Source organism: Colossoma macropomum, unplaced genomic scaffold (genome assembly GCF_904425465.1).
Source record: "Colossoma macropomum unplaced genomic scaffold, Colossoma_macropomum, whole genome shotgun sequence".
Taxonomy (NCBI): domain Eukaryota; kingdom Metazoa; phylum Chordata; class Actinopteri; order Characiformes; family Serrasalmidae; genus Colossoma; species Colossoma macropomum.
The window spans coordinates 29,279,465-29,305,379 of record NW_023494794.1 but is presented as its reverse complement, the minus strand read 5'-3'; the positions used below and the strand labels follow the sequence as shown (position 1 = coordinate 29,305,379).

Here is a 25,915-nt window from a genome sequence, read left to right as displayed (position 1 = left end):
GTTTACACTGATATTATTCTTCTATTTAACAGATTATTTACAGGATTACCCACCTCGATCAATCAGACAGAAACTGTATTCCTGATGGCCTCAATTGGACTAGACTATTCTGACTGAGGTGTTTACATGAACGTAATCTATTCCTAATGAGCTATTAGTCAGATTATTAATGGATTATCAGGCTGCATGTAAACGTGGCTATTGTTATATTATTGTTGTGTTATTGTTATTACTTGGCTGATGGCTGATCTGGGGTCAGTCCTACAGTAGATAATACTGCTCCACACACACACACACACACGCACGCTCCATGAAAACATCCGACAAAGCACTGCATTAATTATGAGCAAGGATTTAGAGAACTGTTCACAGTGGTGGTGATAGGAACCAGACGTCCACCTCTAAAAGCTCCTTCACAGAAAGTTCCTACATGAAATGGTTATGAATTCACTGCCTGAAGACTGAGACACTGTTCTACACTCGGTTCTTCAAAGGTTCTTTAGTGAAGACTACGGTTTTATATAGCACCATGAACAATCAAAGAACCCTTTGCATGCCTTTGCAGGGTTCTCTGCATGGTGAAATCGTTCTTCAGATTGACAAAGAATGTGTTGTACATGGTCCTATAGCACCTTTTTGAAAACAGTTCTATTTAGCACCTGCTGTTCTGTACTACATCAAACTTGTAACAAATGAAGAACCCTTTTTGTGCTATATAGAACCATTTACGACACATTCTCCATCATGAAGAACCACTTCACGATGTAAAGGACCATTTAAGCATGTAAATGGTTCTTTGAGTATTCATGGTTCTATACAGAACCACTGTCTTTGATAAGAACCCTTGCCTAATAAGGACAGGCGTATTTACATCAAAGCAGCCTGAATGACTTTGTTTTCATCTCAACCATTGAATTACATGGAAAGTTGGGTGGATTTCCCCTTTGAACATTAGACTGTATTAGAGAAGCTAATTTGCTTATCAAAAATTCTAATTCGGTGTTTGATTTTTAAAGACTTTTTGACTCAAACACACACAAGTGCGTGTCACGACGCCCCCTAACATCGCACCCCCCCTTCCCCCGAGTGCCCTGTGCTGTAATGTGGATGGTATGTGCTCCAGCGGTTAACTGAGCTGTAGAGAGCAGCGGCGGAAACGGAGCTGCAGCCGCGTTCTCCCGCCTCCCGCTGAGGAACACAGCTCACTCACCAGCAAATTAATGAGGCTTTAATATTCCTGGAGAGATTTCTGAGAGCTTCACTCCTGACTTTCATCTAAACTCTGCTTATTCTCACGTTCACGTCCCTCAAAAGTTTGGGTACGCCTAGCCTTCCACACAGTTATAATTTACTGTTATTTTAAACAGAAAACAGACTAAACGCTGCCGTGTTTAGCTACGCTAACAGACACAGTGTGTGTTTATAGATAACAGTGAGTCACACGGTATCAGAAAACACATCATCAAGCCTGCTAGAGATACTGAACATGCATGGGGTCCCCAAACTTCTGACGAGCAATGTGTGTGAAAGATGATGAAAAGGGCGGATATGAGAGGAAAACAAAACGGGAAGAGGGAGTTTCTGAGGCTTCTGGGGTTTGTTGTTCAAGAGGAAATGCATTCCACCACTCATTAGCAAGAATGTAGTCAGAGAGAGAGAGAGAGAGAGAGAAAGATGAGAGAGAGAGAGAGAAGAAAGACAGAGAGAGAGAAAAGAAACAGGAGTGAGAGGGAGAGAGAGAGAAAGACGAGAGAGAGAGAGAGAAGAAAGACAGAGAGAGAGGAAAGAAAGAGAAACGGGAGAGAGAGAGACAGAAGAAAGAGAGGGCATAGTTGGAGAGAGAGAGAGAGAGAGAGAGAGAGAGAGAGAGAGAGAGAGAGAGAGATGCCGTGTCTAATGAACTGTGATCTGATTAGCGTTACTGCGATCCTTAAACAAACACTCCGACACAGGCGGCTTCTTTCTGAGTAAACACGCTGTCTGCGTCCGTCTGTGTGGACTCACTGCTCAACAGCACTGGCTGCCCAAATAACAGCACGACCTTTCAGTGTTCGTCAGGACATTTTACCCTTTACACGTCTACAGAGTCACTGTTCACATACACTGTTTACACATAACGACATAATTGGCTGAATGTAAAGAGCAGCTTTTCTTTCTGTAAAACACAACAATAACAGTGAACTGGGTGTAGTCTATGGTGAACACAGAGTAGTTTATAGTGAATACGGTGCACTCTATAGTGAATAGGGTGCAGTCTATATTGAACAGGGTGCAGTCTATAGTGAACAGAGTATAGTTTATAGTGAATAAGGTGTAGTTTAAAGTAAACAGAGTGTAGTTTTTAGTGAATAGGGTGTAGTTTAAAGTGAACACAGTAGTTTATGGTGAACAGGGTGTAGTTTATAGTGAGAAGAGTGTGGGTTATAGTGAATGGGTGTAGAGTATACTGAATGAGGGGTACTTTATAACGAAAAGGATATTGATTATAGTTAATAGGGTATAGCTTATAGTGAACAGAGTGTAGTTTATAGTGAACAGAGTGTAGTTTATAGTGAACAGAGTGTAGTTTATAGTGAGAAGAGTGTGGGTTATAGTGAATGGGTGTAGAGTATACTGAATGAGGGGTACTTTATAACGAAAAGGATATTGATTATAGTTAATAGGGTATAGCTTATAGTGAACAGAGTGTAGTTTATAGTGAACAGAGTGTAGTTTATAGTGAATAGAGTGTAGTTTATAGTGAACAGAGTAAAGTTTACAGTGAACAGGGTGTAGTTTATAGTGAACAGAGTGTAGTTTATAGTGAACTTTGTGTGGTTTATAGTGAACAGAGTGTAGATTATAGTGAACAGGGTGTAGTCTATAGTAAACAGGGTATAGTCTACAGTGAATAGGGCGTAGTTTATAGTGAATAGGGTATAGGTTATAGTGAATATGGTGTAGTTCATAATAAACAGGGCATAGTTAATAGTGAACTTTGTGTAGTTTATAGTGAACAGGGTGTAGTTTATAATGAATAGGGTGTTGTTTATTGTGAATATGGTGATGTTTATAGTGAACAGAGTGTAGTTTATAGTGAACAGGGTGTATTTAACAGTGAATACAGAGTAGTTTATATTGAACAGAGACAGTTTTGGACATTAGCTGGTATGTTTTGTTACCTGCAGTGAAGAGAAACACAGCGACGGTGCGGTAGTGTTTCCGGTGTGTTCCTCTACACAGAGAGATCAGAGCCACGAGAAACGCCACCAACGTCACCGACGCCCCGGCTAACAACAACACCAATGTCGCGATCTGCCAATCTGAGAGAGAGAGAGAGAGAGAGAGAGAGAGAGAGAGACAGAGGCATCAGTCATGGTCAGAACATTTACATTTATGGCATTCAACTTTTTGACTTTTGTGATTCCAGAGAAATTTCTTTCTTCGTTATGAAATTCTGATAAATATACATGCATAAATAACATAATTTACTTTATTTGCCTAAAGGAAACTTTGAATCCATGTGTTCAGCTATGCTAATGTAGACGGACACACCAATCCACCAGTTCCACACGGTGAGAGGCAGATGACGTGTATCTCAGCCCCTCTTCATAGGCTCATAACTCCGGATGTGAGTCTCGTATGATCTCGGGATTAGATGGAATGGGAAGGGCGACTCTACAGATTCAGGAAGTGTTTGAACTGGATTTCTGAGCTGGATCATCACAAAGATACACAAACAGATACAGAAACAGAGAATTTGGCGAGTGTGTGGACTCCAGAGGGTTAAACTAAAATGGCACAGCTTCTCTTACAGTGTGATTTTTATCTGAGATGATTGCATTTTTGGGTCAGTTTCAGTTTAAATTATTCATCCAGCAGAAACTCTGTGAAGATGTAGCTTCATGCTGCCAGACACTGGATCTAAACTCTTGTCACAGTTTTACTCCCAAAAGACGTGTTTTAAATGCATCTAATCAGATTTCAAAAGCTTTAATATGACAGTGAACACAGAGCTGCTGGAATGATGAAAATGTTGGACTGGGTTGCAGTTTCAGATTTAAATAATGTAAATGTTCAATTCCAACATTTCAGGACAACGACAGGTCAGGATTCAGGAGGGTCAGACATCAAAGAGCTGAGATATTATTTGTCCTAATTAATTTGCATAACATTTAATATCCCCCTTCAGCTTTATTATAAAGTAATCTTCCCTTTTAACCTGTAAACGACGAGACACATCACAGCCAGAACTTTGAAACACTTTCTTTCAAGACCAGAGGAGGTGTTTCTAATAAAGTGGCCAGTTAGTGGAAACACAATAGGGTGTTTCTAATAAAGTGGCCAGTTAGCGGAAACACAACAGGGTGTTTCTAATAAAGTGGCCAGTTAGCGGAAGCACAAGGTAGGTGTTTCTAATAAAGTGGCCAGTTAGTAGAAGCACAAGGTCGGTGTTTCTAATAAAGTGGCCAGTTAGCGGAAGCCTAAGGTAGGTGTTTCTAATAAAGTGGCCAGTTAGTGGAAGCACAAGGTCAGTGTTTCTAATAAAGTGGCCAGTGAGTGGAAGCACAAGGTCAGTGTTTCTAATAAAGTGGCCAGTTATTGGAAGCAAAAGGTAGGTGTTTCTAATAAAATGGCCAGTAAGTGGAAGGCAGGGGTTTATGTAACCGTATTTCAAAGAGCTCACTGAGCTGTTCTGAACGGGTGGATGTTTCTGTTTCACTGCATGTTTACGTGTCTCAGATTTTGATGTCGTTGTAGTTGGACTTCAGCATTAGCATCATCTGAACCACTCAAACTTCAGCCCTATCAGAGTGAAAGGCTGTCTGAACGTCAGAATACTTTAAAACGCACAACGGCTCCCAGAGGTCTTCATCAGCAGAGAGAGGGAAGCCTGAGGCTTCTTCTCAGGACTCCAGCAGGCCAGATACAGCTTTATGGTGGAAATTCAGAAAAAAACCCACACAAAAAAATGTCTTTTAGCTTATTACAGAGCTCACTTTACCCTCCACCCTCTCTCTTCTCATTTTCTCCCTTTTCCATATTTCTCTCTCTCTCTGTCAGCCCGCTGTGCTCTAATCCTGCACGACTTGCCCCAAAGAACCCGAGGAACGTTATGATTGGTTAATTAACTCTGCTTATTCACTTATTCACCCCTCTCTCTCTCTCTTCCCTTACTTTTTTCTCCTTCTTCGCTCTCTCTCTCTCGTCCTCCAGGGGTCTGTGTTTTAATGAGCTGAGCCACACAGAAGAGAGAGGGAGAGGGAGAGAGAGAGAGAGAGAGAGAGGGGGAAAGGGAGGGCGAGTGGAACTTTATACCCTCAGTATTACAGCCCCTAATCAACTTGTGTGATTGTTTATGTTGGGTTGTTTCCCCCTGAGATCACAACCGATCAATACTGTCAATACGCCAACGAGTCCTTCACTTAAAACAGAGAGAGAGGGAGAGAGAGAGAGAGGGAGAGAGAGAGAGAGAGAGAGAGAGAGAGAGAGAGAGGACGAAGGAAAGAGAAAGTGTAAAAAGAGAGAAAATGAGAAAGGAGAAAGAATGAAAGAAAAAGAAGACAGAGAAAAAAACAGAGAGAACAGAGGGAGAGAGTGTGGAAGAAGGAAAGAGTAAAAAGAGAAAAGGGGAGAGGAAAGAAAGGAGGAAGAAAGAAAATAGAGAATAAGAGAGAAAGAGAACAGAGAGAGAGCAAACAGAAAAGAGAGTAAAAAGAGAAAAGAATGGAAAGATAGAGAAAACAGAAAATAAGGAGAGTGAGGGAATAGTGAGAAGGAGCATAAAAGAGAAAAGGGAATAAAAAATAATGGGAAAGAGAGAGAAAGAGAGAAAAGAAAGAAGAAGAAGGAGGGAGAGAGTAAAAACAGAAAAACAAAGGCAGAGAGAAAAAAAAGCAAGAAAGAGAGGGAGCAAAAAAGGAGAGAGAAAGATAGAGAGAAAAGAGAGAGTGAGAGAGAGAGAGAAGAGAAAGGAGAGAGAGAGAGAGAGAGAGGTAGAGAGAAAAAAGAGAAAAGAGAGAAAGATAGAGAGAGAGAAGTGTGAGAGAGCGAGAAAGAGAGGGAGAGAGGGAAAGAGCGAGAGAGCGAGAGAGAAAGGAGGAGAGAGGGAGAGAGAGAGAGAGAGAGAGAGGGAGAAAGGAGAGTGAGGGAAAGAGAAAAAAGAGAGAGAGATAGAGAGAGAGAAGTGTGAGAGAGCGAGAAAGAGATGGAGAGAGGGAAAGAGCGAGAGAGAGAGCAAGAGAGAAAGAAGGAGAGAGGGAGAGAGAAAGGAAGAGAGAGAGATAGAGAGAGAAAAGAGAAAGGAGAGTGTGAGAGAGAGAGTGAGAGAGGAGAGAGGGAGAAGGAAAGAGGGAGAGAGAGAGCGAGGGAGAGAGGGAGAGAGAGAGGGGGCTGATGGAGGAGCGGTAAGCGAGCTCGGCCCTGAGGAGTTCGGATTAAGTCAATATTTTAGAGCATATTCAGTGTGAAGGAAACGCTTGAAAGATCAAACACTGAGTAGAAGAAGCTTTCGAGAAACAGCAGCTCAGCCACTGCAGCGTCTACAGCAGCGGGAACGCTGCGGCTCCGAAAGTATCCGGACACTTCGGACAAGCTTCCCAAAACACCAGAAAACATCCTATCATAAAAATAAAAGTGGGTTTATTAGAACTATTACAGCCAGAACTACAGCTCGGCTAATAAACACAAAACAAAACACCTCTAAAATAATGATGCTTTCTACTAGCGTCCCTATGGGATATACAATAATAATAATAATAACCATAATAATAATATTATTACTAATAATAATAATAATAATAATGATAACAAATATAGCCGCAAACAGCGATTTGCGGGGTCCAAGCATCCTTTGCAAGTTCCCCCAACATTGCTATTTTGGCTACGATCCTCCTCGGCAACACGTCAGTAAAGATTCGTACATATATATGAATAATTTTATGATTTTATGATTTTATCCTTTATATGTTTACAGCATGACAGACTTATTTTGGTCTACTTATTGGAAATGATCATTTTATAATGTGTTGAATTTGATTCATGAGACAATCACCATGACATAACTAATTAGGAGAAGAAAGAATTTTGTCTCTATGACATACGGTACAGAATCCTAAACATACAGAGCTTTGCTATAGCGCCACCATCAGGCCGACTGGGCTGAGCTTGAGTGCCTGAGTAGCGGGAGGAACTACTACCTATTCACCAAGGTTTATGTCTGTATTACTTACAGTTTGGTCTGCACGATTTTAGGGCAGAAAAACAAAAAGGAGAAGAAGAAGAAGAAGAAGAAGAAGAATCCTAACAATTACAATAGGGTTCCAGCACTTCGTGTTTGGACCTAATAATAATAATAATAATAATAATCCTTATTCATATAGCACCTCTCATAAGTTAAAAATGCAGCTCAAACTGCTTCACGATACATAAATAAAAACAACAGAGGAAAAAGAAAAAAGATAAACAAAAGATAACAAAATAAAACAGACAAATAAAAATGCAACAAATAAAGGCAATAACAGAAAAGGGGAGGTAATAATTAAAATCAGTATTCACAAAATAAAACTACGTATAAAAATCTAATAAAAACTTCCAGTAAATTCCAGTAAAAACAGGGGCAACAGTTTTTAGCCATTTTTTAAAGTCGTTGATAGAAGGAGGCTGACAGACGTTAATCAGTACCATGTTCCAGATCTTTGGTGCATAACAACAGAACCTCTCGGCTCTTTTAAGCTTCATCTGTGGAATCTGGAGAAGCAGCACTGGATGATCTCAAAGCTCGATATGGAACATCATCAATCAGCACTCAGAAACGGACGAAGGTGTTAAAGCATTAAGAAATTTAAAAACCAGTAGTAAAAATTCACAGTGGATTCTACAGGAGAATAAACACTCAACAAATATGGTTCTTCAAGGGTTCTTTAGGAAAAAAAATGGTTATATATATAGAACCATAAACACTCAAAGAACCCTTTGCATGATTAAAGGGTTCTCTGTATTGTGAAAAAGTTCTTTAGCCTGATGGAGAATGTGCTGTAGATGGTTCTATATAGTCTTTTTGAAAAAATGGTTCTATATAGCACCAAAACGGGTTCTTCTATTATGTATGATGTCAAGCCTGTAACAATAGAAGACCCCTTTGTTCTGCTGTTATGATGTCAAGAATGCCTTCATGAAGCAAAGAGCCCTTTAAGCATGCAAATGGTTTTTTGGGTGTTCATGGTTCTATATAGAACAATTTTCTTTACTAAAGAACCCTTAAAGAACTACTTATAATATATATTTCTATATATTTTAAGTGTGTGGTACACAATAGTATACTAGCGCTAACACTGGTGCACATGAACATGTTCTGACTGTTCTAGATTAAACACAGACATCTGAAGCTTGTAAAGTCCGTCCGTCTGTTTTATCTGAAGCTTATATAGACCATCATGTATCTGATCTTGTATCAGTTTTACAGTGACTCTTATAGTAAAGAGTTCTGACATAAAGCTGCCGCCACTGTTTTACATTCCTAACATCTAACCGGAACACTGCTTACACTCTGGCTTGTATTCACAGTCAGTGATGTATCTAGAACCTTCAGAAGACATACACACTTAAAAAAGATTCCTTCTAAAAACACGACAGCTCAAAGGATTCTTGCACAGTTAATGGATTCTTTGTATTGTGAAATGGTTCTTCAGATTGAGGGGGGATGTGCTGTAGATGGTTCAATATAGAACACTTTTAGAAAATTCTATATACACACTTAAAACAGATGGTTCTTCAAAGGTTCTTTAGTAAAGAAAATGGTTCTACATAGAACCATGAACACTCAAAGAACCCTTGGCAAGATTAAAGGACGTGGGAGGGTGTTTTAAGTTGATGTGCTGAAATTTAAGCAGACATGAGTTTCTGGACCCCAGAGCATTAAGCAGCTTTCTGAACTGCTACTATTTTACTTCTATGCAAGTTGTTTTTGGAAGAGTATTTTCACTTTTACTGCAGTCGTCATTTCACTTTTATTCAGACATCTGAACAGCAGAAATGGTCCAAATGCCCCTGCTGTTCTACACAGCGATGGAAACAGAACCATGTGGAGAGTTACAGCCCCTCTTCACTCTGATCTGCTGGAGCTCAGGAGCCGTATTACAGAAACTTCTTAACTCTGAAATCTGATCTGTTTGGTCTCCATGACAATTGAATTCAGGACAGTAGCTGTTACAGAATAACAGTTCCTAACTTCATAATCTCATCATGAACTCCAGATCAGAAAACAGCATCACACAAACATCCTAACTAGACTAAACCTCCTAAATCCTGTCCTAACTTTAGGATGAACCCCAACAGTGTCCTCACTTCTGTTTAAGGTCCGTTTCTATGGTTTTTAGGCAGCTGAGTCAGCAGCATAGTTCACTACCAGCATAATGAGCTCCATTTATTCCTACTGTAAAACGCTGCTTTCACTGTGAGATGATTTTCTTTTCTAACTCTGCGTTTTAAAGATCTCAGACGCTGCAGACTCGATCTCCACCGCCCCTCTGATTACCTTCGTGTGTTAATGTTGATGATGAAATATTACAGTGATGGTGGTGAATAATGAGGAGACGGAGCTGAACGTGTGTCTGTTTATTAGGAGGAGTAACGTTAGCGCGCTCGGCTAAAGCGTTTGGGAAATGGAGACTGAAACTGGGGAGCGGTGACACTCTGATAAACAGCAGGGGGCGCTCTCACAGCATTCACAACCTACAGTTTATCACACTTTAGTTCTGTTTGACCTTCTTCACATCAGTAACTGTAGCTGTCTGGATGACTATCTGGATTATTTTGATTACATTTAAACGTTTCAGCTGTGTGTTTACGGTTGGTTGCTACGCGACAGACATGACAGCTGTTTGTCGACTTTGATCGAGTGTGTTAAGATTTCCTAACTGGAGATAAGATGCTGTAAGATAAGATAAGATTCTTAAATTAAGATCAGATTTGCTTCTGTAATACGACTTTGCGAAAAAGTCTTATCCTGCCCTGTCAGAGGACGATTCTGTAACACGGCCTCTGGATTCTCACAAAAACAGGCCAGTGAGTTTGGCTCTAAATTATCTGTGAGGAGAGAATCTGCACACAGTAACTCATCTAACTTTACTTTTTATTCAGGTTCCTCTGAGCTGACAACTCCCTCGCCGCTCAGCTTTATTTCCATACACTGCTAATCTCGCAGAAATAAAAAGGCTGCTGATTAGCTGCTGCAGTTCCTCTGCTGTTCTGCTGAAGGTTCTGGATGAAAAGAGATCAATATGAATGAGAAGCACTTGTACTCGCAATCGTGCTGCTCCTTATTTATTTAAATTACCGTTAGGGCTTTAAAACTTCGGCTTGACCCGTTTTTCTCGAGGGCTACTTCTGCTTGAGAAACAAAATGTGTTTTTCTGACCACTTCTGACCACGAGTGAACTAAAGGGCCCACGTGCTTTATTTGGGTTTATGTACCAAAAACAGTCACAATTCAATGAAATAAGAGTCTGATGTCCATAAACATCACTAAACTTTCAAAACAAACCAACTATGGAAGCTAAACTGCAAAAACAGCCTATTAATTCATTGCTTTTGTGATGTCATTACTACATTTAACTGCCTGTGTGCAGCATGCTCAGCCTAGCCCCGCCCACTCACGCTGAAGTTATAAGGAGCGTTTTGGCTGAGACTGCGCTTCAAGTGAGGGAGGCCAATCAGAACAGAGCTCATTTGCATATGTCAATCCTAAAAGCACAGTAACAAAAACAGCCTGTTTAATTCTAAGGGAACACTCAAAGAACCCTTTGCTCGGTGAAATGGTTCTTCAGATTGATGGAGCACGTGTTGTATATGGTTCTTAGCGCTCGGCTAAGCTACACACTTAAAAAAAGATGATTCTTCAAGGGTTTTGTAGTAAAGAAATGGTTCTACACAGAACCGTGAACAGTCAAAGAACACAAAGAAACGGTTCTTCAGATTGATGGACGATGTGCTGTAGATGGTTTATGTAGAACCTTTTTGAAATTTAGCATCTCTATTGTTACAAGCTTGACATCGTAAAAATATTCTCCGTCAATCTGAAGAACCGTTCCACCATGCAAAGAACCATTTAATCATGCAAAAGTTTCTTGGAGTGTTCATGGTTCTATATAGAACCATTTTCTTCACTAAAGAACCCTTGTAGAACCATCATTATTACACTTTTATCTCACAAAGACTGAACTGTAACTCCCGCGCTGTCGCTGTGTCCATTTCAGAGTGAGGAACATTACCAGAAGATCAACATTAATAGCTTCACTATTAAAAATAATTTTCCACACGGTTACCTGAATAATGATCACACAGCAGGTAAAAGTGGCCCGAATCTGATCTTTCTCTTCATGTGTGAGACAGATGTGTGTCTGTGTGTCAGTGTGAACAGATAAACACACTGAAACTGACATTTGTGGTACTGAAATCTGATACGTATACGATCTGCAGCAATGTGACTCAGTCTGAACAGCCAGATCGGAATTTATGTGACTTTTACGTCAATCCAACTGAACAGCCGTCATAATTTCACGCTGCTGAGACTCATAAACATTTAGGCTGACATTTCTGTACAAAAATCAGAAGAGACTCATCCAAACCCTCCGTGTTTGAAGAGGTTTCTAAAGAAGTGTCTGAACGCGGCCGCAGGAGAACGAGGCTGCAGCGTCAAAGAACAGTTAAAAGTCTGAAAGCAGAGTTTAAAGAATCCGAGGACGCGAACCAAAGAAGTGACCGCGCCCTTTTTACGGCTCGAACACATTCTGGGTGATGAGCCCAGCTGTCAGACAGTGAAGCTTCATGATGGCTCCTGTGATGCTGGTGAGGATGAAGCTGATCCTCCGGGAGCGACTGGCGTTCGTTGGCGGTCGTGATTGTTTACCTCTGGATGAGCCGTGACGCAGCGTGACTCTCTGATCTTTTGCGTATGCAGACTGATGTCGCATACAGATCACATTTAGAAGATAATCTGAACAGCCAAACAAAAAAAATCAGATTTGGTGAGAAAATCAGATTTGGGCCACTTTTACCTGCAGTGTGAACAGAGTCTATGACAACTCAGCACAGACCCACCAACACCACAGGCTATTCAGGAGACTGAGAGAGGACCACAAAGAGAGAGAGAGAGAGAGAGAGAGAGAGAGAGAGATAAAGTGGGCCACTGATGACCTCACTGAGATGAATAGAGTGAACGGGGAACAAAGGGGTGAACAGGTGTGTGTCCTCAATACACACAAACGCACACACACACACCGCCTCCAGCTGCTATCTAATACCACACACAGAGAGAGAGAGAGAGAGAGAGAGAGAGAGAGAGAGAGAGAGAGCTGTTCTCACTGGGGGAATTTGACTCTCTCAAAATCAGCACAATACACCACACTGGGTCCTACGGCAATATCCTTCAGGGACACACACAGACACACACACACTCACACACACACACTCACACACACACTCACACTCACACACACACACACATACACTCACACACACACACTCACACACACACTCACACTCACACACACACACACATACACTCACACACACACACACACACACACACACACACTCACACACACACTCACACTCACACACACACACACATACACTCACACACACACACACACACACACACACACACACACACACACACACACACACACAGACAAAGACTTGAAGCATCTTTAACCAAACCAGCAGGGAGGGAACCTCATTACCATCAGTAACTACTGAGAGAGAGAGAGAGAGAGAGAGAGAGAGAGAGAGAGAGAGAGAGAGAGAAGGAAAGAAAAGGAAATGAGAGACAGAGTGAGAAAGAGAGAAAACAGAGAAATGAGAGTGACAAAGAAGAAAAAGAGAGTAGAGAGAAGACAGAGAAAGAAATGAGAGACAGAGATAGAGAGAGATAGAGGAGGAAATGAGAGAGAGTAAGAGAGAGAGAAGAGAGAGAAAATGAGAGAGATGGAGAGAGATAGAGGAGGAAATGAGAGAGAGAGTAAGAGAGAGAGAGAAAATGAGAGAGATGGAGAGAGAGAGGAGAAAATGAGAGAGAGAGTAAGAGAGAGAGAAGAGAGAGAAATGAGATAGAGAAAGAAAGAGAGAGACAGATGAGGAAATGAGAGAGAGAGAGAGACAGATGAGGAAATGAGAGAGAGAGAGAGGGATAGAGGAGGAAGTAAGTAACGTATGCTTGGCGTAAACTGTGAGGGTTTCAGACAACTTACACACCTCACACACACACACACACACACACACACACACACACACACACACACCTCACACACACTCACACACTCACACACACACCTCACACAGCGTCCAGCTCAGCCTGACACACACCTAGACGCTCTCACACTCAAACTATAAATCACTATAAGAACTTAAAGGGCCCGAATCATGGAAAACTCATTTATAACCTCCTGTTCTGGATTCATTGTTTTTTGTGACATCACAAAAAACCAATACATTTAAGTATTTCCACCTATTCAGCCTAAAGCAGTTTAGCCCCGCCCACTCACACTGAAGTTATAAGGAGTGTTTCAGCCCGGACTGCTTTCTAAATGAGGCACAATACAGAGCAGCCAATCAGAACAGAGCCCATTTACATCAATCTGAAGAAATATTTCACCATGCAAAGAACAATTTAAGCACACAACGTGTTCTTAGTGTTAGGGTTAGGGTTAGGGCTCTATATAGAACCATTTCCTTTACTAAAGAACCCTTGAAGAACCATCTTTATAAAGTAATACGTGTGTAGAACGAATAACCATAGCCCTGCTAAGAAGACTTTTTTGTATTCACTTTTCCTCCTTTAGAAGAGTACACGCTTAAAAATAGAACCACACTCAAAGAACCCTTTGCATGATTAAGGGGGTTCTTTGCACCATGAAAGCGTTCTTCAGATTGATGGAGAATGTGCTGTTTGTGGTTCTATATAGAACCTTTTAGCAAAGGGTTCCATATAACACCAAAAAAGGTTCTTCTATTGGCACAAGCTTGACATTGTAACAAGAGAAGAACCCTTTTTGGTGTATATGGAACACTTTTCTAAAAGGTTCTATATGCAGAACCATAAACAGCACATTCTCCATCAATCCAATAAAAGCCTTTTCATGATGCAAAGAATCCTTTACTCATGCAAAGCGTTCATTAAGTGTTCATGGTTGTATTCAGAACCATTTTCCCCACTAAAGAACCCTTGAAGAACCTTTGTTTTAAAGAGTGTAGTAAAGGGGAAAAGCAGGCCAGAGAAAACAAACAGTCCCGAGACAAAGAGCGCGATGGCATCCCAGCCAGCCGGGAGTTCACAATGGAGCAGAGCGCGAACACAATGAGGTCAAAGCAAAGACTCGCACAGACGCAGCGCCGTCACGGCAACTAATCGCCGATCAATACCAGCCAGAGAGAAAAGAACGACTCTGACCAAACCGAGGCAGCTCGGGGGACCAGGGGCAGGAGCGGGGGGAGGCGGGGAGGGGCAGGAGGGGGAGGGAGGTCTTAAAATTAAGGAGTTTAAGGAATTTAAAACTCTGGAATGGAAGATAAGCAGAGCTGAAGCTCCGCCTGCTTTAAGGAGCAGTTCAATTCTACTTAGCTACACACTTAAAAATGATGGTTCTTCAAGGGTTCTTTAGTATAGAAAATGGTTCTATGTATAACCATGAGCATTCAAAGAACCCTGTCCATGATTAAATGATTCTGTGCGTGGTGAAATGGTTCTTCAGATTGATGGAGAATGTGCTGTAGATGGTTCCATATAGAACCTTATTGAGAAGAGTCCTATATAGCACCAAAAAGGGTTCTGTTATTGTGCACTATGTCAGGCTTGTTACAATAGAAGAACCATTTCTGGTGCTATATAGAACTATAACTCTTAACTAAAGAACCCCTGAACATCACTCTTGAAAAAGATGGTTCTTCAAGGGTTCTTTAGTAAGAACAATAGTCCTATATATAGAACCATGAACAATGATTCTTTGCAAGGTGAAATTGTTCTTCAGATTGATGGAGAACGTGCTGTAGATGGTTCACATCTACACATTTTTGTGTTATTTGTCAATTAACAACAATCATTTGAAAAAATACACTGTAAAAAATACACAGCTTTAAAATTTAGAAAAAATAAGCAAACCAGGTTCATTTAAAACTCCAATGAAATTAAAATAATAAGTTAACAAATGTAAAACGTAATTATCTGTCTGTTAATATTAAAAGTCGAAAGAGCTCAAAATTTCAAGCTAAGCCGTTTACTTACCTACAGTGCATTATTACAGCTTTCAAACTCGCTGAACTTAAATTAAGCTAACAAATCGCTGCTGTCACAACAAAACCTCATATCTCCACTTTTGCTGTTTTTCAGTTTTTGACATAATTTGAAAATGTCTGTTGTTCTTTACGTTGTGTGTAAATTTCATGACGAATGGACCAAAATAAACGGCCCAAAATGACTTGGAAAAAAGTCTGGTTCCATTGACTTACATTAAAAGTAGAGCATGTTTTTCCTTCTCCTGTAAAGTTACCATTTTGGAGATATGAGGTTTTCTTCTAACAGCGGCGAAATGTAGAACACAATTATCTGTGGTTAACTTAATATCAGAAGTTCAATGAACTCAAAATTTCAAGTTACCTGGTTTTCTTAGTTTGTTTTCATTTTAAAGCCGCATTATTTTTTACAATGTAGAATAACTGTTGAATATGTGCCTCATTAGCAGTTTAAACTGCCATGAGCAGTTCTGCTGTCTCGTTCTAGGCCATGTAGAAGCCTATGGGAGGTGACTGTTAAATAAAAAGTGTTTTTGCAAAATTCTCACAACGACACTTTGATCCCTTGCAAAATTTCTGCTTTGCTTCACAAACATTTTGTGTTCCCTTCCAAAATTCATTGCATTTGCAAAGAAACGCAAAATCATTATGAGGGAAAAATTCTGCAAGGCGATGCAACGTCCTTACATTTTTAATTTGTTTTTCATCACAGCCACTTAGAGGCTCCGCAACATCACACTCGTGTGTTCATGAGTACTGTTAACATATTCACCACACATCTTTAGCATCGAGCCGAGTGAGCTTCGCATCCCTGAGTCCATCTGTGTGAAAGCGACAACAAACAGAACCTCAACATTCAACCTTTCACTGTTCAGAGCAGTGAAACAGTCCCAGATGAATTAGTAAGTGTTCTGTTTATCAGTCTCTGAGGGGAAACTCCATCAAATTTTCAAAAATTCTATCTAATTAAGTGGATAAGATGTAAACAGAGTCATTCAGAGTGGTTTGGTGTGAAACGCTCTGTTCTAGAGAAACTTAACTAGAGAGTCAGAACTGTTCACAGTGGTGGTGATAGGAACCAGACGTCCACCTCTAAAAGCTCCCTCACAGAAAGTTCCTACATGAAATGGTTATGAATTCACTGCCTGATGTCTGAGACACAAAGTTACGACAAAGTTTTGGCTTAAAATATACTTTAATCCATTCATAGTCCCCAAAGAAAACTCATTATTTCAGATTTTCCACTATTTCCCATCATCAACATTCCATATAAACTCAGAAGACTCGTGTAGGTTCACTGGTGGTTCTGGATAGTAAATAAAATGTCTATATTTGTGTTGTAGTCATGGCGACCCCTGGTTCCTATCACCACCACTGTAAAGACATCTGAACCATTTCACACCAAACCACTCAATTGTGCAGAAATTTTGAAAAATTGGTCAAATTCCCCTTTAAGATATAAACATTCCTGCTTACTGCTGGAGAATATTTCGCTCCTGCATTAGTGCTGCATTAAGAGTTCATCATTTCACAAGAGAACCATTAAAATCACTTTAAAGGACTCAGAAAACTGACAGAGGAGTCTTTGGAGGAAAAGCGCCGGATTATTCTTTTAATTAGCACTGCAGAAAAGTGAGCTAGCCTACCACTTAAAGAGCAAAATGTTAGCATACCGCAGAGCCTTTGTTAGCGAGAGAGAGAGGGAGAACCAGGTCAGTAACAAAGGCCCTTTGTCTGCTCTCCTCATCTGTCATGGACGTAGAAAATCATGGTAAATTCCATGCATTTCTATCGCTGCTCAACACGCAAAGCAAAACCCAGATACATCTGCACCATAAAACACACTGTTCACACAGACGAAACCAGGACTGGGCAGAAGACCAGCCGAAACCATGCGCAGAAAGTAAACAAATACACAAAGCCTCATGTGGTCGGCTAAATCTCCTATTATTCAGCTTCAAAAACTGATTATGCTCATTAAAATGTCCCTTGCTTAGCTGGATACGGCCACTGCCTTCAACACACAGCACTGCTAGAGCTGAATGTAAGGGTTATACTGACGCTACAACTGAATATCATCTTAATACCCAGAAATGTCCCAGATGAATTAGTAAGTGTTCTGTTTATCAGGGGGGAAACTCCATCAAATTTTCAAAAATTCTACATCTAGCCGTGTGAGCTTCGCATCCCTGAGTCCATCTGTGTGAAAGCGACAACAAACAGAACCTCAACATTCAACCATTCACTGTTCAGAGCAGTGAAACAGTCCCAGATGAATTAGTAAGTGTTCTGTTTATCAGTCTCCAAGGGGAAACTCCATCAAATTTTCAAAAATTCTATATAATTAAGTGGTTAAGATGTAAACAGAGTGGTTCAGAGTGGTTTGGTGTGAAACGCTCTGTTCTAGACAAACTTACAGAGTCAGAACTGTTCACAGTGGTGGTGATAGGAACCAGACGTCCACCTCTAAAAGCTCCCTCACAGAAAGTTCCTACATGAAATGGTTATGAATTCACTGCCTGATGACTGAGACACTGTTTTACAACAAAGTTTTGGCTTAAAATATACTTTAATCCATTCATAGTCCCCAAAGAAAACTCATTATTTCAGATTTTCCACTATTTCCCATCATCAACATTCCATATAAACTCAGAAGACTGGTGTAGGTTCACTGCTGGTTTTGGGTAGTAAACAACATGCAAAGCAAAACCCAGATACATCTGCACCATAAAACACACTGTTCACACAGACGAAACCAGGAATGGGCAGCGGACCAGCCGAAACCATGCGCAGAAAGTAAACAAATACACAAAGCCTCATGTGGTCGGCTAAATCCCCTATTATTCAGCATCAAAAACTGATTATGCTCATTAAAATGTCCCTTGTTTAGCTGGATACGGCCACTGCCTTCGACACACAGCACTGCTAGAGCTGAATGTAAGGTTTGTGTTGACGTTACGACTGAATATCATCTTAACTGAACCAATGTTTTGGTCTGAAACTGTCACTACAGTGGAGCTCCTGTCCTCTTAGGCCTCAGAGACGGTCTGTGGAGAACATGGTTCATTCAGAGAGAGAGAAGCTGTGTAAACACCCAGCAGCTGCATTTGTGCCGGAAGCCATGGACCATTTCGCTCTCCACCCTAAAAATATCCCACAATTATCAGGAAAGTGATAGAATTACTGGAGACTGACCAAAACTCACGCTAGTGCACTTTTAGACTGGAATTCCTGAGCTGTGTTTCCAAACTCACTGGCAAATACTCACACCAGCATTATTTAAAGGGGAATTCCACCAATTTTCTGCATAGTTCAGTGGATAAGATGGGAATAGAGAGGTTCAGAGTGGTTTGGTGTGAAATGGTTCAGATGTCTTTACAGTGGTGTTAATAGGAACCAGGGGTCGCCATGACTACAACACAAATATAGACATTTTATTTACTATCAAAACCACCAGTGAACCTACACGAGTCTTCTGAGTTTATATGGAATGTTGATGATGGAAAATAGTGGAAAATCTGAAATAATAAGTTTTCTTTGGGGACTATTTTGCCTCACAGCGCCCTGCATGTATCCCTCCACCATGAATGGAGTTTAAGTTCTCTAAACTATCATAAAACAGTGTCTCAGTCATCAGGCAGTGAATTCATAACCATTTCATGTAGGAACTTTCTGTGAGGGAGCTTTTAGAGGCAGACGTCTGGTTCCTATCACCACCACTGTGAACAGTTCTGACTCGGTAAGTTTCTCTAGAACGGAGCGTTTCACACCAAACCACTCTGAACCACTCTGTTTACATCTTAATCACTTAATTATGCAGAATTTTTGAAAAATCAGTGGAGATTCCCCTTTAAGCATGAATAGACTCATTAAAATGCTGTATAAGCTTTAAACTTTTCATAAGCAATCTTAGTTTGTGGCCTATAGAGACCATAACTTTCTCGAACTGAAGAGAGGAGTCAGCTAACACTGCTGGACTCAATGTAAAACACTGGGTGAAGCTGAAGCCCACTTGGAATGTAAACATGAAGTCAGTAAACACTCAGCTTTACATTAGAACAGCTTTAACTCTGGTTTAAATTGGTTTTAGCTGGTGTAGATGCTGTATATGTTTAGTCGTATTAAAGGGAAACTCCACCGATTTTTTAAAGTCCCCAAAGATTTTCCACTATTTTCCACAGTCCCCAAAGATTTTCCACTATTTTCCATCATCAACATTCCATATAAACTCAGAAGACTCGTGTAGGTTCACTGGTGGTTCTGGATAGTAAATAAAATGTCTATATTTGTGTTGTAGTCATGGCGACCCCTGGTTCCTATCACCACCACTGTAAAGACATCTAAACCATTTCACACCAAACCACTCTGAGTCACTCTGTTCACATCTCACACACTGAATTATGGAGAAATTTGGGTGGAATTCCCCTTTAATCCAAAATCAGCTTCATTATTATCAACATCAGCTCAATTCCTGACAATATGAAGCTGCTCTAACAGTAAAAATGATAACTTCTGGCTGATGCTGCCGCTGTTGTGACGGCTGTACAGAAACCATTATTTCAAAATGAAAAAATACTGAACTGTTATTTTTTTAAAAAAAAAAATAAACTACTGTTTTTTTATAATGGTTATTCTCACAAGTCCTAAACATGCAAACAGGCACTTATTATTTTATATTTTTCACAAAAAGCAAACCCTCGGTAAAAAGGTCTATTAATGAGTTTCTACAGGACAGTATATTCAGACAATTACTTTACATTATTATTGTAAAGCTCCGTAAGACAGTATCATTAATTATTACAGAAGCATTTTACAGCACTATAGAGATCTTATAGACCACGAAAACACTAATACAGCTGCTTTTTCAAGGAAAGTTAATATTCTAGTGCCAATTTGTGGATCACTGTTGGTTACTTAAGGACCTACAGTGTTTATTTAGCTATATATTAAAGGCAAACTCCACCAATTTTTCAAGAATTCTGCATAATTAAGTGATTAAGATGTAAACAGAGCGGTTCAGAGTGGTTTGGTGTGAAACGCTCTGTTCTAGATAAACTTACCGAGTCAGAACTGTTCACAGTGGTGGTGATAGGAACCAGACGTCCACCTCTAAAAGCTCCCTCACAGAAAGTTCCTACATGAAATGGTTATGAATTCACTGCCTGATGACTGAGACACTGTTTTATGATAGTTTAGAGAACTTAAACTCCATTCATGGTGGAGGGATACATGCAGGGCGCTGTGAGGCAAAATAGTCCCTAAAGAAAACTTATTATTCCAGATTTTCCACTATTTTCCATCATCAACATTCCATATAAACTCAGAAGACTCGTGTAGGTTCACTGGTGGTTCTGGATAGTAAATAAAATGTCTATATTTGTGTTGTAGTCATGGCGACCCCTGGTTCCTATCACCACCACTGTAAAGACATCTGAACCATTTCACACCAAACCACTCTGAATCACTCTGTTTACATCTCAAACCCTGAGTTATGCAGAAATCTTTTGAAAATTCGGTGGAATTCCCCTTCAAACTTAATCATCAGCTCAAGCAGACCCCCGTTAAGTCCCCCCACCAAGCGCGCGCGCACCCTCACCGGACGTGAGCGTGGATTTGCAGCGCCACTCCGCCTCGCTCTCCCAGCAGGACTCCCACAGAGACAGCGCGTATCCCTCCGCCGTCACCCACGCGGGGCTCACGAGCGCCACGACGTCCAGGCAGAGCGCGAGGAACACGCAGAGCAGCGCGATCAGCTTGAACGGTCGGAACACGCGCGCCTCGTTCACAGACATCCTCGCTCGCACGAGCCACCGCACGTCTGAGCGCGCGACGCAAACTTCAGAGCGGACTGGACAGAGAGGGGGCGGGGCCTTCTGACTTCTACATCACCCGTATTCCGACAAACCCCGCCCTACCTACGCTGGGATTGGCTAGTAGTGCGCCGCCTGTAAAGTTAACCCCGCCCATGTGAGCTCTGATTGGCTCGTAGCTCAAGCAATCCTATGACGCAAAGCCACGCCCCCTGTTGGGTTATGGTCGAAGGTTCTTTAGTAAAGGCGATGGTTTTATTTAGAGGTATGAGTTCTGTTTAGAACCATATGCGTGCTTAAATGGTTCTTTGCATCGTGACACGGTTCTTCAGATTGTATATGTATAAGAATGTTGTATTTATGGTTCTATAAAGCACCATAAAAAGGGTTCTTCTGTGGTATACAAGCTTGATGAGAACCATTCTCTATCAATCTGAAGAACCATTTCACCATGCAGAGAACCATTTAAGCATGCACATGGTTCTATACACAACTCATGGTCTTAAATAGAACTATTGCCTTTACTACAGAACCCTTGAAGAACCATCTTTTTAGGAGTGTATATCACACCAAAAATGGTTTTTCACTTGTACGGTTTTAAAAAAGGTTCTTCAAAGGTTCTTTAACTAAAAAATGGTTCTATTTAGAACCATGGTTCTATGTAGAACCATGAACACTCAAAGGGTTCTATGCATGGTGAACGGTTCTCTGGATTGACGGAGTTGTAAACGGTTCTGTATAGAACCTTTTTAGCACCCGAAGTTGTTCTCCTATCGTCACAATATAAAGCTTGTAGCAATAAAAGAACCCTTTTTTGTGCTACATAGAGTCATAAACAACTTAGTCTCTGTCAACCTGAAGAACCATTTCTCCATGCAGAGAACCATTCGAGCACGCACATTGTTCTATATAGAATTCACGGTTCTAAACAGAACCATTGCCCTTACTAAGGAACCTGGAAATAGCTTTTTTAAGTGTTTACATTTTAACATTGTGGAACAATGAGAACATTCTAGAACGTTTAAAAAGCACGTTTAGAACAATAAGTTTGGCACTGAAGTCTTAGAACGGCAGACTGGTTCTGCTAGCCAATCCTAGCGCAGGAGGGCGTGGCTTGTATGAATGCGGGTGGGGATAAAAGCCGCCGCACTTCGCCGCGCTGAACGGAGTCTGTGCGCCTCCCAGTGGCCAGTAGAAGAACAACAACGTAATCATTGTTATTATTATTATTATTATTATTAATATCATTACCTCAATAACAGCAGCAGCGCTGTTTTAATACAGCTACAGTTATTGAGGTAATGATATTAATAATAATAATGATTACGTTGTCGTTCTTCTAACAGGGAACAGTGGCAGTTTGGTGTATCAGTGTTTTTATGCGATGTTGTGACCTGAGATTATTAAGATGCTTGTGGTGACGTTAGTAGCCGCAGTGAGGACCACCAGGGTGAAGTGTTGCCCCCCTGAGACTCAATCTTGGGCAGCAAAACCAGCTCACACAAACACACAGACCAACACAGTAATATCAGCTCAGCAGCTCAGCTCAGTAGGTTGTGGCTCAGTGACATGACGTGCATTTCTAGTGTCTAAATCCGTTATTGTCCCAAAAAACAATTTAATAAACACACAACATACATCAGATTACTCAACAATACCTCTTTTATGAGAAACAATTTTCAATGCTTCCATACAAAATTCATTTTTGTTTCTTTTTGCCTCCAAACATCTCAAAATGTCAGGTGGTGCAACCGTCCAACCATATATGTTGATTAAGTAAACTCTCAAAAAAGGTAATTTAGTCATAAAATTTTAAATAAAATAGTTTGATTTTATGTTAAACGTTAAAATAAAAGTCATGTTGCAAAATAAAGCAACTTTACTTCCCCATATGTCAGGCGGCACAATCAAAGACAAAGGACTTTTACTTTGGCATGCTTTAATGAAAGAGGGCACAGAGTAATGCATCATAAAGAAGACCCCAAGTGATCTTCATGGTGCAACGCCAAGGTCACAGATTTAGTAAAATTTGGTTTTGGACTTGTCAGGTGGTCTGACCTCAGGAGAACCATGACAATGTGGAAATATTATAATAATGTTTATTTATTTGATAAAAATATGAGTATAAACTGAAGTTGAAGGCCAAAGGTTTCTATAGGGGTCTAAGTAGATCCTGTTTCATTTGAAATTAGTCTGAAAAGTCAGGCGGCACAACCAGTCAGTCAGACGAAGCAACCAGACCAGCACAGTTTAATAACTGAAATAGACAATTAAAGCTCTAATAACACTCACTATGTTTAAGATAGAGAATGCATAGATATAAATGCAGATATATATGCAAGTATAAAAATGCACATCATGTCTTTTTCAGTAAGATTTTTAAAACTGTCAGTTTTGAAAACCTTATGTGTCACTGATCCAAATGTATCTCAGTGTGGTGTTTTGGTGGGTGTTAAAAATAACACACACACACGCAAACATGCCTCACACTGACTCTGCAAGGGGGCGGGGGGTGGAGGGTGAAGGAGGGGGTATATTTCATGCCCTCCATTCATTCACAGATGAGGAGAGAATACGTAATATCAATATCAGCTCATTAACACATACAGACTGATCTGTATCTCACACAGGCTGGCCTGAATTACCAGATCATTACACAGTAATGATGCTTGGCTTTACTCAAAAACAACAACAACAATAATAAAATATTAATAATAATGGCAGTCAGAGATATTATTAGCTCAAAGCTGTAATTATAGTTTAATTACTAATTGTTAGATTTTACATGATACCACATTTATTCCTTTAAAAAATGGCAGCGTTTTAAAAGTAGCTTTTTTCATTTAGATTTAATATGAGAGAGAGAGAGAGAGAGAGAAAGAGAGAGAGAAGAGAGAGAAAGAAAGAGAAGAAAGTGAGAGAGAAAAGAAAGGCAGAGAAAAGAAAGGCAGAGAGAAGAAAGAAATCGAGAGGAGAGAAGAGAGAGAAAAGAGCAAAGAAAAGTGAGAGAGAGAAAGAGAAGGAGAGAGAGAGAAGAGAGAGAGAGTAAGAGATAGAAAAAAGAGAGACAAAGAGAACAAGAGAAAAGAAAGAGAAAGAAAGAGAGAGAGAGAGAGGGAGAAAGAAAGCAAGAGAGAGAAGAGAGAGATATAGAGGAGGGAGAGAGAATAAAAGACAGAAAAGAAAGAGAGAGAGCAAGAAGAGAGAAATATGAAGAGAGTGGAGAAAGAAGAAGATAAAAAAGAAAAAGATACAATGAGAAAAATAGAAAAGAAAGAAGAAAATCAGAGAGATAAAATAGGTAAAGAGAGAACTGAGAGAAAAAAACAGAGAGAGAAAAGAGAGAAGGGAAGCGAGAGGCTGAGAAGAAAGAGAGAAAGAGAAGGAGAGAGAAGAGAGAGAGGGGATAAAGAATAAGAGATATAAAAGAAAGAGAGACAGAACAAGAGAAAAGGAAGAAAGAAGAAATAGAGAGAGAGCAAGAGAAAGAACAGAGAGAGGGGGGGGTTTGACGTAAAAAGTGGAGAAGCAGTGATGAATTATTGAGACATGGAGAGGATGAGTGTGAACACACACACACACACACACACACACACACACACACACACACACACACACACACACTCTCTCACAGCTGCTGTCCTGCTGAGAAACACTCCTCTCACACTCTACCATCTGCCCAGCTGTCTGTCTGTGTTTGCAGTCTGCCACTCTTCCTGTCTGTCTGTATATCTGCCTGTTTGTTTGTTTGTTTATTTGTCTTTTGTATTTGTGTCCATTTGTCTGATCACTGTTTCCTCTGTAAAGGAACATTTTGGTGAAAAATCAATAGTCTTGATTATGTGGTTTCTGACTGACTGTCATCTATAAACACAGACTAAAGCACAGACACAGTTCAGGCGTCAGTGCTGCTGTGTTTAGCTGTGCTAACACACATAGATAACAGTCATACAGTGTCATAAACCACATCATCAAGACTATTAAACTGAACACCTCCACACACTCTGAGGTGCAGTTAGCACCTTGTTAATTGGCTAATTTTAAGCTTCCATCACTTATTAGCTACATCACAGCTAAGGCAGCTGGTTTCAGACACAACACAATAGAAATAAAGACAACAGAAATAAATGTTCTATTGTCAGAGTCAGATTTAAGAACCTTATTGTGATTTTACAAGCAATGCAACTGCGTCAACCTCAAACAGTGTATTAAAATCTACAGAAAATAAATAACAAAATAAATAAATATAAAATATCAGCAATATAAAAGTACAAAGTCTAAGCAATATAAGTGCAAAAAATAAGCAATATACAGTTAATATATGCAGTTCTCCCACTTTTTCTCCCTTTATACCAAAAACAACACTGCAAAACACTAGGGGGCGCTGGCAGGTGAGTCCACAATGAATGGGAGTGAACGGAGCTAAATGGCTAAAACAAAAAATGACATATTTCTAGACACAGACATATGAACTTCCTTTAAAAACCAATAAGAAATTACTAATATATTTCTGTTTTTCTACAGAAAAAAATAGTAGGATGAAAACATTACTACCACTGTTGGCATTACTTAGTGCTGATTGGTTAGCATTACTGCTACTGGACGCTGATTGGTTAGCATTACTGCTACTGAGAGCTGATTAGTTGGCATTACTGCTACTGAGTGCTGATTGGTTAGCATTACTGCTACTGAGAGCTGATTAGTTGGCATTACTGCTACTGAGTGCTGATTGGTTAACATTACTGATACTGAGAGCTGATTGGTTAGCATTACTGCTACTGAGAGCTGATTAGTTGGCATTACTGCTACTGAGTGCTGATTGGTTAACATTACTGCTA

At 40.3% G+C, this 25,915-nt stretch overlaps 1 protein-coding gene across 1 annotated transcript in view; it reads right to left on the bottom strand.

Moving 5' to 3' along the window:
• LOC118814901 (transmembrane protein 47-like) overlaps positions 1-21,094 on the bottom strand; it is a 40,693-nt gene extending 19,599 nt beyond the window's left edge. The window contains exons 1-2 of the mRNA XM_036580771.1: positions 20,864-21,094; positions 3,162-3,302 (exon numbers count right to left, since the gene is read on the bottom strand). Of these exons, the coding sequence (XP_036436664.1) occupies positions 3,162-3,302; positions 20,864-21,059 (337 nt within the window). The 5' untranslated portion in view covers positions 21,060-21,094. The remainder of the gene's footprint in view (positions 1-3,161; positions 3,303-20,863) is intronic.
• Between the last annotated feature and the right edge of the window lie 4,821 nt (positions 21,095-25,915).